This window comes from Oryza sativa, chromosome 1 (assembly GCF_034140825.1).
Source record: "Oryza sativa Japonica Group chromosome 1, ASM3414082v1".
NCBI classification, from domain to species: Eukaryota; Viridiplantae; Streptophyta; class Magnoliopsida; order Poales; family Poaceae; genus Oryza; species Oryza sativa.
Genome location: NC_089035.1, coordinates 33,472,122 through 33,484,317, shown reverse-complemented (window position 1 = coordinate 33,484,317; position 12,196 = coordinate 33,472,122). Strand labels below are relative to the sequence as shown.

Here is a 12,196-nt window from a genome sequence, read left to right as displayed (position 1 = left end):
CTTATTATTACGAGTAACATCTCATCCTCCTCAAAAAAGGTTTTGTAACATGAACATCTCAGCCACCATATCAACGCAATGATGCTGAGCACACTTCATTTCTGACGCTGGCTGCACTGCATTTTTCTTCATGGTCCTACGTACCGTATTAGCATGATCCTTCTGCCTTTTAGTTCAATTAGGTACAGTACACAGAATCAGTAACCGTGTGATGTACAGAAAGAAGTTTGGGGTTACCATGTAGACAGGCACAGAAAATGGAACGCTAAACATCTGTGGTTTAAGGGAAAAGATACACGCTTTATTGATATTTTCAAGTGTACAGATGTGTGAATTTACCCTCAAGCTTTGAAAGCCATGATCGCTGCGGTTCAGGACTGTTCAAATCTAAAACATCTTCCAAACCTCCGAGCCAAAAAAAAAAAAGAGAAATTAAGAAAAAGAATGAATGGACTCCAAAATTCTTTTGCACGAATACATGTGGCCTATCCACAACTTGATCGAGCCCCCACAAAGAGCGTACTAACATCAGTAGTAAGTTGCACTTGCTTCCCCTATATACCCTGTAAAACTGCAATCATGAAGCACACCAAAACTGCACCTTAATCTCCAAATCGCGACAACTTCCATATCTGTAGTGTACATAGGCAGAACTAGCGAGTCGCCAATTGAGCTTCACCATTGAAGATCAATCACGTAAAATGTTAAGGGGCGCTGTAGGTCGAGCCAAGTTATGCAGTCCCAGGTTCCCAGCTGTGGCATACTTCTGTAAGCAACAGATATCCAATGGCGCAGATCATGTTGTCCCTCGACAGTTTAGCCATTCACGCATGTCAATTTGTATTAACATATAGGATGGGGTGAAGATCAAGGATTAAACAGTGACTATGGATCATATCGAGCCCCAGATGTGAAAGATGAGAAGAACCCAGCTGCTGGTCCAGGAAGAATGTCGCTGAGTTTGCCAACCTGCCCATCAGAGATTATGGACCCCCATCTTGAAGTGTTCTCCCCAAATTTGCTCCCAACCTGATAAATGATGCAACATGGAGCTGAGCATTGCTACTGAATTAGGGAAAAAAACGCATCACAAAGCTGCTCAATGAAGGACTATAAAGAAACAAATAGAGTATATATGTTTTCAGTGCCACCTGCTCAATGAAAGACTATAACAAAAATCAAACTTCTAGATAACCGATAAGGATTTGGTTGACTTGAAACAAATGTTATGCAGTAGTGATAAGTGATACTAATCAAGACATGGAACCACCTATATTCAGTCCATAGTTATTTTTTCTGTGTTAAAATGAAGTAAAGTCTTATTTTTTCTGTGTTAAATTGAAGTAAACTTTTGAGTACTTCCTACCAATACCATGCTTATGCCAAAAAAAAAAAGATGTTCAGCCAATCAAGAATTAATATATAGAATCCATATTTAGAAATATCCACATGAAAGGTCTATATTTTGTTTCAGTAATCTAAAAAAAGTAAATGTGAATTTCTGATTTAATGTGATACTGCAATCCACCATTTGATTTTGGTACTAGGCATGCTAAAAACCTGCCATAATTGACAGTACATTGCCTATACAAGCTTATGCAGATATGCTGGAGATGGAATGAATATATTGGAAGAGAAATAGGCAAGGGCCTTATCAGATGGCTTTTGGCTTTAAGATTCTCTATGAGGAGGGTCAAGGAGATTTTGTTCTTTTATTTAACATTGATCGACCTTTGGTTGATATATATCCTAATTTCATGTACTCCATAGGCACAACAAAAAAGGACATCCATATATGCGGGATTATTTCTTTACTTTTAGTTTTTACTATTTTTTACTATGATTACTGGTCACTGGTCAAACAAGGGTAAAGGCATATATTTGCATAGTATAAACCTATTAGATATACTCAACTTAGTGTATGCAAGGGTAAAGGAATGGAACAGATCTGATTATGAATAGGATATCCATTTTTCTTGTCTAGGAATTTGAGTGTTTACCTTTTAATTACCAAGGGTTAAATGCTCCCAGCTGGTAGCTGCAGAGCCACTGGTGAATTGATAGTATTTTGGTGATTTTCTCCTCACTTGCCTCACAGTGTAACTGTCTAAATTAAAATCTTCGAATTTTGGTATGGGTTGATCCAAGGACAAATATATTCTCCAAAGAGATGAACTTTTTTTAGATACAGAAGGTATTTTATTCTGAAGCACAAGATGTGCTAGATCCCCAACCTCTGCCCAGGGGCACACGACCAAAATGCATTCCATGATGTTCTAGAATTTCAGCACATGTTTTTTTTATGTTGGAATTGATCTGGGATTATCCTAGCCATTCTTACAAGCTGCTAATAGGCGTTCCTTTTCCTTCTTTGCACCGACCACAGGTTTGGAGGATGGAATTAGGCAATGTGACACACATGACTACAGTGGAACAAGTTAATCGTGATTGCAGGTTTGGATATGGCATTGGTAAGGTGATGCACATGACGTAAGTGGAGCAAGTTAATCACAATTGCAGGTTTGGAGGACGCCATTACTTAAGCATATTTTTCTGTCATAATAATATTTGGCATCCATATGTTTGTACACCTATAACATCCCAAAATTATCTACCTGAATGTTCTGGTTTGCCACATGCACACCACAGTACTATTGACTATTTATGAATTATCTGAAATTCACATTTTACTTGTGTATGCTGATGGTTCCCTCTGCCCAATCTCAATTCAAAGGGTTATAAGTCATTTTCCTTATAATCTACTGCTAAGTTCCTACAGAATATTTGCCTTTATATGTATAAAAAAAGTCTAAATTGTTGCTGTACAGATTTCACACACATGATTTATTCAATAGTTTGAACATGGATAATGTGCTTTGTTCAATTTCCTTTTTAAAAATCTAAGATTTGCCCATTGGATTGTATCTCAGATTTTTGCATGGTCTTAGAGACTTCAACTACAGTCTGGAAATAATGTAATGGTAAATTGGTAATGTCTACATATTTACAGATTGCGTGAACTCTCTGTTCTATTTTTCCACTGACAAGTACATAACCATATTTAGATTTGCAATATATGCTACATGTAATAAAAAGTGACAATGACCATATCTGAACCATATGAACTTTGCATTCTAAATAAGTACATTGATCGTTCCCTCTGCTAGATCATACTTATCAGAAATACATGTCTTTTTTAAAAAAATAATTATTGTTATAATTTACTACTGTCATACCCAACTATGCTGTTGCTCCAACAAAAGACCATGTCTGCCACTGAACCAATTACTGTATCAAGTTCATCTTGCCTGCTATCTGAAGATCTACCTAGCCATGTTTGCTGTTGCTCTAACCAAAATGAGGCTCTACGGTTGTTGTGTGGCATACAACTTTTGTATTTGATTTGAATTTAGTTTTACATGGCTTGAACTTGGGCTCGCATTGCGTAAGAACTTGGTTGACAACTTACTGAAAATAGAATTTGGTCTTGCATTATGTGCAAACCTGTGTAATGTAATGTACTGTTTCTATTCAGAACATAAACATGCATATTTTCCTTGTGAGTTATTGGTAAGGTACCGAGTTAATAATTCCTGACAGCCTTTAGAATTGTAATTTTTTTATTTTGGTTTTGTTGCTGGTTGACTGCCAAATGTTTATAATTTCTGTACAAATTTCCTGGGAGCAAAAAATAGCCAAACATATCTCATGTTGTGTGGTCCAAAAATCAAAAGAAATTATGTTATGCTTTTCTGCCGTGCTGATGACAAGTACTATTTTTTTTATACAAAGGAGATCTCAAACCTGGTATACATGTTATGTATGGTGTCTTAACTTGTCCTTGCAATATGTGTGAACCATAGATGTCTGAACATTTGCCAGATTAGTGTTTGAACATTTCCTATATTATTGTCTGAGCATTTGGCACATTAGTTTCTGGCTTGCCCTTGTGGTGTAGGAGTATCTGAATTCAGAATCTGAACTTGGACAAGCATCTAAATGATGTTCAATGTTTTAATAATGCTGTGAGCTGATTAATGTTATGGATTCTTGTAGCTCAAGTATTATAACTTCACAAATTCACCAAAGGATGCAGAGGTTTTCCTGAGTTTAGTGTCTGACCATGGTCATTGCAATTTGTGTAAACAATATACTCCTATTACCATTCATGGTTAGGATTGGATATCTGCAAGTTCATACTGAATTCATATTATATAAGTTCATACTTAACCGGCTTGGATTGCCAGGTAAGATCCATATTATTGTCTGAACGTGGATATGGAATGCATCTGAATTTAGTGTTGGACATACCCTTGCCATGTTTCTGAACTCAGTGTATGTATGAACATGCCCTTGCAAGAATGTGCCTTGCACGTGCACTATTACTAGTAAACTAAAAATATGCAGTAGGTTACTCACCTGGGTAACAAATGACTTGAGCAATGGAGCAGCACCTCCAAGGCTAACATTATCATCAAATTCTGATGCCGTAGATCTTTCTCCATTTGAATATGATTTCCAAGGGCTTCTAGATGTGGAATCATCGGATGTTGACTGTAATGATGATTTGTGTGCTCTTGATGATAGAGCTGGGGCACTACAAGTGAAACATATGAACATGAGACCTATTAGATCTACAAACTAGTGTAATTTTTCATCAGAACCAGCCAACGCTACTTACAAAGGTTTCTTTGAAAATCAACTTTCACACCAGGCTAAAAAACATCACATATGGCTGTCCAATAATATCATCTCATCAAGTATTTTAAGCATGAATTTAAACACTATAGCTGTCTAAAACTAATGACCTTAATGGATTAATTACAGAAATATGCATTATACGACGATAAAATGTATGTGTACTCAGTCTGAAGAATTATTTACCTGATCGGTAGGTATTTGAATCTTGGGACTTGGGAGCACCTCATAATGTTTGAATCTGTATTTGATTTAGTCGGTAACTTTTGCACAGTTCCAGTATACATGTGATTCAGTTGAACCAAGAAGCCGAAAAGAACAACATAGCGCTTGTAAGATTGCTTCTCATTCTCCCACAGATAAGGTTCGTACCTGTTTCAAAATAAGCAAATGCTTCATCATGGACAAATATGGAGCATGGGTTTTTGTCTATAAAGACTATTGATCATGCATTCAGCTATTGAATTATGTGGTGATATGTATAACAAAGTAAAACAGAGGATAGTGCTTACGTAGCCCAGTCTATCGGATCCAATCTCTGTGAGAACTTATTGATCAGCTTGTTTATAGGCTCTATGGTAGCTGAATCTGCCTGCAATTGTGACTGTTTTCTCCTGAAGGAAGTCTTAGCAATGGCGCTTGGCGAAGAGTCATGTGTTCTCTGTGTTTCAGTAGTTTTGGTGGAAGAACTTTTGCCTCCTGACAGAACATCGCCAATGAAGCGCAAATCGAGCAGTATTTGCAGAACCCCCTTTTCTGAAACCAGAGATTTACCAGACTCGATTGATACCAAAAAGCTTTCATAGATATCAATAACCTGCACGAATTTAAGTAGCTGTTAGGTTCAGTGATTATATTGGCTTTTAAATCATACACTGAACATTTTCTCCTAATCTTCATCAATGCAGGTAGACAAAACAGATAATTGTTAATAAAGCAACACATACAACAGCTAGTTCCTCGGAGGTTCTCAAAATTGAAATATTGATGACAGTTGGAAGGGCGAGGCATTCAGGTTAATAAGGTCCATGACATTATATTATTAGGGCACGGTATTAATTTTTGTAGGCGTGTGCAGGTAAACTGAAGACTATAGTGCCCAGCTTAATCAATGCTTGATTATAAGAAAAACAACAAAAGCTGAAAAGCTTGATTAACTTATAACTCTATAATTACTATCAATCATAGTAGTAATGAATTGTAGAACAGTCATTACATTTTGCCAATAGCAACTATTGCACATATAACATAAACAAATGGTTCCCTCGTAGTATCTATTGTTGATCATCATTACGGTATGGTCAAATTTATACAAAGGCAAAAACACATGAAAGTGAACTATAGCTAGTTGTGTTTCATGCAGATAGCATGATAAAACATTCTTTGGTTCTTCCATTCTTTGCTAGAAGTTCCAGGCCAATGTTTTAGCCTATAACATGCACCACAATTACTTCTCGTCACCCCCTCAAAGAAGAAAAGGTTGTCATGAAAGAACATTACCTTCTGTAACAAGTCCCATGCAAAGTTTTGCAATATAGATTTGTCCAGGATGTGCCCTCCAATTTTATGAATCTCCAAACATGCTTGATAAAGAAAGGATATAATGTACAGTGAAGGCATTGATGGAAGTGCTATTTGCATCTCCAAGGGGCCCTCAGTGGATTCCTCTTGTTTGATGACTGTGACTTCCCATCCCTGACAAGGCACATATATCATGTCTATGACAATCAGCATGCCATGTTTATTTTGGCATTAAAATAGCATGATAGGACTAGAAATCAACGTTGAAACACATAGTCAGAATTTAATATTTGAATATAGACAAAAATCGAAGCACAAAAACTAGAATCAAAACTTGGGGTTAGCTGCTTGGTCAACCCTAGAAAAGGTGAGCCAGTAAGTATAGCTCTATCGAATATCCTATAATAGATAACTTCAAAATTGGCATTCCAATAGGCAAAAACAAACTCTACAGGCCCACGATTTTATTCAACAAGTTCTTTGTAAATCATAAGGGCACTTAATAAAAGAGAAATGTCTTCTAGCTGCTCAGTCATGTCCAACATGATCCAAAATTATTACAGATTTCATCATTATGTTACTAATATTGCTGTATATAGCAGATGTCTTTGTTACCTAGCAAACAAAAGCATCCCCGATTGATAGTATGAATAACATGGACAGAATCAGAAACAGCAGTAAGAAATATACTTAGAATGCCTTTTACCCGTAAAGGGGTTGGAAAGATAACAATTGGAAAGATAAGAGGGACATGGAGCGTACCCGTAAAGGGGTTGATAAGGACAATGAATCATCTTTGTTGAGGTCATATGAGAGAAGCTGTGATAATTCAGTGGACAACCATGCTATCCACAATCCATGGGCTGCAATGCAGAGTGCCTGTAAGGTCTTGTTTAGTTCATCAAGTCTGGGATTGGAGCTATCATCAGCACCAAATAGGGAAGCAGCAGCAGCAATAGTTTGTCTTCTGGGGTTGTCAGAAAATTGCCTTCCAGGACTCCTTGGGCTTGACTGTGTGTGCCTCCTGGGGGTAAAAGGCATCGCTGTATCAAACGATGCTCTTGAATGTCTTGGTGAGGGCGACGATAATCTCATAAATGCTGCACCACCAGCCTCCTTTACCCACTGCCTTGGGGATCCTAGGATCAAGGGTACATGACTCGAGTGGTATCTCAATGCAAACATGAGGCGGCCAATGAAGAGAGATCTCTCCACGATAACAGATGCTGCAAGCATATTGCTCTCCCCTTTTTTGGTTCTCAAGGAAGCAGACAATTTTCCAAGCTCAGCTTCCAATCCATTCAGTATCCCAGAGATGGTCTTATAGCATTTCTCTTGGAGGTATGGCACCAGCTCCTTCAATCTGGGAGCAGAATTGTGCGAGTCCACAAAACTTAACAGATCCTCAAGGATAGTCTTGCATTTGCTGTCAATTGCATTCCTGATGCGACTAACTTCTGGCCCAAAATATGAGGTAAGGCAGCTGTGGAAATCATTTTCATCAGCAATCGGTTTCAAATGTGCCAAAATTCCACCTTTCTTGATCTTAGACTCAGAGAACCAGACACCACCTCCAGTTGAAACTTTCCGCAAATACACCATGAAATCACCGGCATCCTTTGGATCAGCATTGGCACCAATACCATCAATTGATTTCTTAATATTTACACTATCATCCAAGCTGCCGAATTCCAAGTGCACAATGTCTTTCATCCGTTGCACAAAGGCTTCTTCCATCCAATCCTCAAAAATGTCCTTCCCTTCCTTCAAGATGAGGCCACGGATCTGATCCCATGGTGATTCAATCTCTGATCCAAACACACTCTTCAGCCATTGCTCCAGAGTCCCTTCCAGTCCTTCCCTCCCATCTAATGCCTCCCGCACAAGTCTTTGCACTGATCCAAGCCCTTCCCCACTCTCAATGGCATCAACTAGTCTTTGCCCTCCAGCAATCACACCAAAAATCTCATCACAGCATCCCTTCAGCCAATCTGTACAAGTCCTTGCAACAGCATCTGGCTCAAGTAGCACCATGGTGGCCTCAAGTTGATCCCAGTGTTCTTTCCACAACCGTGTCTCTTCCACAGGGTCTGGAATGCCACCGAACAGCTGTGAAGGGGGCGGCAAATCGAGCACCGTCTTGAAAAACAGTGGCAAATCATTGAGCGCAAGCACAAACAACTGCCCGACATGGCCCAGCGTGACACGCACGATCTTGGCGACATCGCACAGCACGGAGGAGTAGGAGGTCAGATCGGAGGCAAGGGTGGTTAGGGCTTGGGAGATCCAGGCGCGGCGGGAGGAGAGGAAGAGTTGGAGTGCCTGGGTCGGGGTGAGCGACGGTGCGTCGATTGAGGCAGCGGCCGCGAGCGCGTCGGCGTGGGCGGCGACGGAGAGGCGGCGGTCGGCGAGGCGCTCGCGAGCGCGCTGCGCGATCTGGGGCCGGAACGCCTCCACCAGCTGCGCCTGGTGCGCGAGCAGCGGGAACCGCGCGGCCGCCGCGGCGTCGCGGGAGAGCACGCCGTGCACCACCTGCGCCCGCACGTACCGCCCCGCGGCCTCCAGGAGCAGGCCCTCGTCGAGCCGCCCCCAGATGTGCTCGGGGGTGTCGACGAGGTACTTGGCGCGCGCCGCCGACGCGTAGAGCCGGACCCGCCCGCCGGACGGGGAGGGCGATGCGGCGGGGGGAGCCTCGGGGGGCGGCGCGAGCGACGCGAGGGAGTCGGAGATGCGGGAGAGGTTGCCGGAGACGGCGTCGGAGGACTGCTTGATGAGGAGTATCGAGTCCGCGGAGTCGAGGAGGTCGCGGTAGCTGCGGCCGACGAGCTGGCGGAGCTCCTCCTCCTTGGCGGAGATCTCGCGGCGCGTGGCGCCCTCCGCCGCGCGGATCTCCGGGATGCGTCTCGTGCGGAACAGCTCCTCGGCGTCGGCCGCGCCGCCGCCGGAGACTGCCGCGGCAGGCATCGCCGCCTAGACCTTGGAGCTCGCGGCGAGATCCAGGAAGGAAGCGATCGGGATTGAGGAGGAGGTAGGGAGGAGACTGTGTGTACTAGGAGATGCACGTTCGTTTGAGTTGGGTAGAGGAGGTGACTGAGAGCGGTGGGTGCAGGTGGACCGAGGGGTCGTCAGAGGGTGGGCCCAGTAAGTCAGAGACCCGACAAACAGTACACCGGGTTCTGGGAGTGATCTTGTGAGATAATTGTTGCGAGTTGTGGCCCGTGGGTTTAGGTTGTATTTAGGGGTTGTTTGGTTGATGCGTAAGCTTATCATAACTAAGCTTAGGTAAGTTGTGGCATGTGGCAAAAGTATGGCCAAGAAATAGTTAATCACAAGTGTGGCAATGTTAGCTCTAGTTATCTGAATATGACATGTGGGACCTAAGGGTAGGAAAGTGTGGCATGACACAATTGTGGCATTAAAACAAACACACGCCTAGAAACTGTGGCATGACTGAAGTGTGGCATGGCAAAGTGAAGCAATCAACCAAACACCCCCTTAACGTTAAAATTGGAAGTTTGATTGAAATTAGAACGATGTAACGGAAAAGTTAAAAGTTTATGTATGTATGAAAGTTTTTATGTGATGAAGAAGTTTGAAGTTTGAAGAAATATTTTGGAACTAAACACGGCGTTAGCAAAGTTGCTAAATGTCCATATTTTCTTGGCTTAAATTAAACAAATCTAGAACAAGATGTATCACGTCCCATATTATATTTGTTTATTTTTTAGGATGGAGGTACATAGTTAGACTGTTGTGAATGCTTGATGCATAGTAGTCCATAGGTCTATTTGAAATATTCTTGTAATGTTGATAGTTTAAGTCACTTTGGTTGACAACTTAAGACTTAAGCACCTTCATTGTTAAGTGATACCTCTGCATGATCATTATCTACATACTCAGTGGTAGAAGAAGTAGTAGTACATGGTATCCATGCAATACTTGCATTAGGCAGTTGTGCTTGACAGCCTTGACTCATGCATGGGGGGTGACAAATAGACAAAGCATGTCCTAACCAGAAAAAAGCCTGATTCACTTCTGACTAAGCCCAGGTCAAAACTCTTATTGGGCCCAGTCTGAGGTCTAATCAACCAAACGATGCCGGCCTTGTCAAGTGGGGATAAAATATGAAATGGCCATGTGTCTTATTTACTTTTTTTTATTATCACAGGTTATTTGCTTTATACTTCTAATAAAAATATGCTTTATTAAAAATATTTTATATAGTGTATTTGTTTAGACCACTTATTCTAATCTATTTGTGAGTTTCATTTCTAAATAAAATATAAATGTTTCGTGTTAATGAAGTGGACAATCCATCTGAATAATCTGCGCAAAAAATTGTTTCAAACATGGCCCACCAAACAACTAAACAAGACCCGTATATGGCAATGTTAACTAAACAAGTCCAATAGTTTGCATGGCAATGTTTGCCGCATAGTATGATTGCAAGTCTGTAACCTTGCATTGAACGAATATTACTCCTGGTCAGACAAAATAAAGATCAATTGCCGTTATATCGTCTATTGTCTATACAGTAGTTCTTTTTTTTTTTAGAAAAGTTTATATGCTGTGTTTGATACAGGAGTTCCCAACTCCTCCCTTTCGTTTTCCGCACGCACGCTTTTCAAATTAGTAAACGGTGTGTTTTTTTTCAAAAATATTATATACGAAAGTTGCTTAAAAAAATCATATATATACAATTTTTTTTAAAAAAGCTAATATTTAAATAATTAGGCACTAATAGATCGCTCCGTTTTCCGTGTGTGTGATGGGTTCCCAACACCCACCACCGAACACACCCATATAGCAGTTGGTATGCATAGGATAGGAAATGCTTGGTAGGTCAAATATCATTGGTCCTTTAGGCTGAGTTCTTTCCTTGAGGTTCCTAACTCACCTCATTCTTTTTCACGCATACATATCCCAAAGCAGTATAGAATCTGTCTACTCCCTTCGTCTCGAAAAAAACGAATCTAGTACTGGATATGACATATTCTAGTACAACGAATCTGGACAGAGGTATGTCTAGATTCATTGTATTAGGATATGTCACATCCAGTATTAGGTTGGTTTTTCATGGACAAAGGGAGTACATGATTTTTAATTAAATAAGACAATAGTACGATGAATCATGAAATCAAGCAAATCAAATCATAGTATAATAAAATGCTAAAAAGGGAATGTCTGAGCTTGTAAAATAGAGATAAACAAGTGACTATGGGGTAGGCATGAAAACGGATCGGAAACGGACGGAAACTAGCTTTATCATATTCGTTTTCATATTTTTTTTCGGAATCAGAATCGGAATCGAAAACTCGGATACGGAAATGAAATCGAATATTATCGAATATAGATACGGAGCGAATATGAGACGGAACGAATACGGTAACGAATATTTACCGGTATATAAAAAACCCCTCAAATTGAGTTTCTTGATCAAGGAAGAGATATCTCTTATTATTTTAGTTCAACATCTCCAACATTTATATCGTCAATTTTGTAGACGGTCTCACACCCGTATGTGAAAATCGATTTTCATGGCTATTCCTCTAAGAGATCCATATGCAAATATGATTATCATTTTCTATTCCCCAAGACCTTTTACTAGATATATAACTTATTTACCCTTTATAAATTGGAGATGTTATTTATTTTACTTCACATCTTCGAAACTTGTAATATTTGTTTTATACTTTAAATGCTTTCAAATACAAATGTTATAAACTACAAAGTAGTAGATCCCGTTGAGCTCTATAACTTTGATATGGAACACATCTCCATCAGATGTCGTTTGAATTGTAGATCTGAGATTTTGTAAAAATTAATATGGTATATTATAATGAATATTTAGACCCTTAAATGACCTCAAATAATAAAATAGTCAATAAGAAAGTTGTAGATCTCATCGAGCTCTACAATGTTGATATAAAGTTTGTCTTCATCTGATTTCGTATGAAAAAGTTATTTATATATATAT

The 12,196-nt window shown here is 40.1% G+C and overlaps 1 protein-coding gene across 1 annotated transcript; it reads right to left on the bottom strand.

Annotated features, from left to right (window-relative positions):
- Positions 1 to 279: 279 nt before the first annotated feature.
- LOC4327897 (conserved oligomeric Golgi complex subunit 1) lies at positions 280 to 9,270 on the bottom strand. Its single transcript, XM_015764444.3, has 6 exons — positions 6,982 to 9,270; positions 6,199 to 6,393; positions 5,211 to 5,515; positions 4,885 to 5,070; positions 4,420 to 4,597; positions 280 to 1,029 (listed from the first exon to the last, which is right to left on the bottom strand). The coding sequence occupies exons 1-6, from the start codon at positions 9,181 to 9,183 to the stop codon at positions 886 to 888; spliced, it is 3,210 nt and encodes a 1,069-aa protein (XP_015619930.2). The 5' UTR covers positions 9,184 to 9,270; the 3' UTR covers positions 280 to 885.
- Between the last annotated feature and the right edge of the window lie 2,926 nt (positions 9,271 to 12,196).

Coding starts and splice junctions, on each gene's coding strand:
- LOC4327897 (XM_015764444.3), bottom strand. CDS start 9,183: ATGCCTGCCGCGGCAGTCTCCGGCGGCGGCGCGGCCGACGCCGAGGAG. Junction 5,516..6,198: donor CATGGGACTTGTTACAGAAG/GTAATGTTCTTT, acceptor AAATTCGTGCAG/GTTATTGATATCTATGAAAG. Junction 1,030..4,419: donor TCAAGTCATTTGTTACCCAG/GTGAGTAACCTA, acceptor ATCATTTATCAG/GTTGGGAGCAAATTTGGGGA.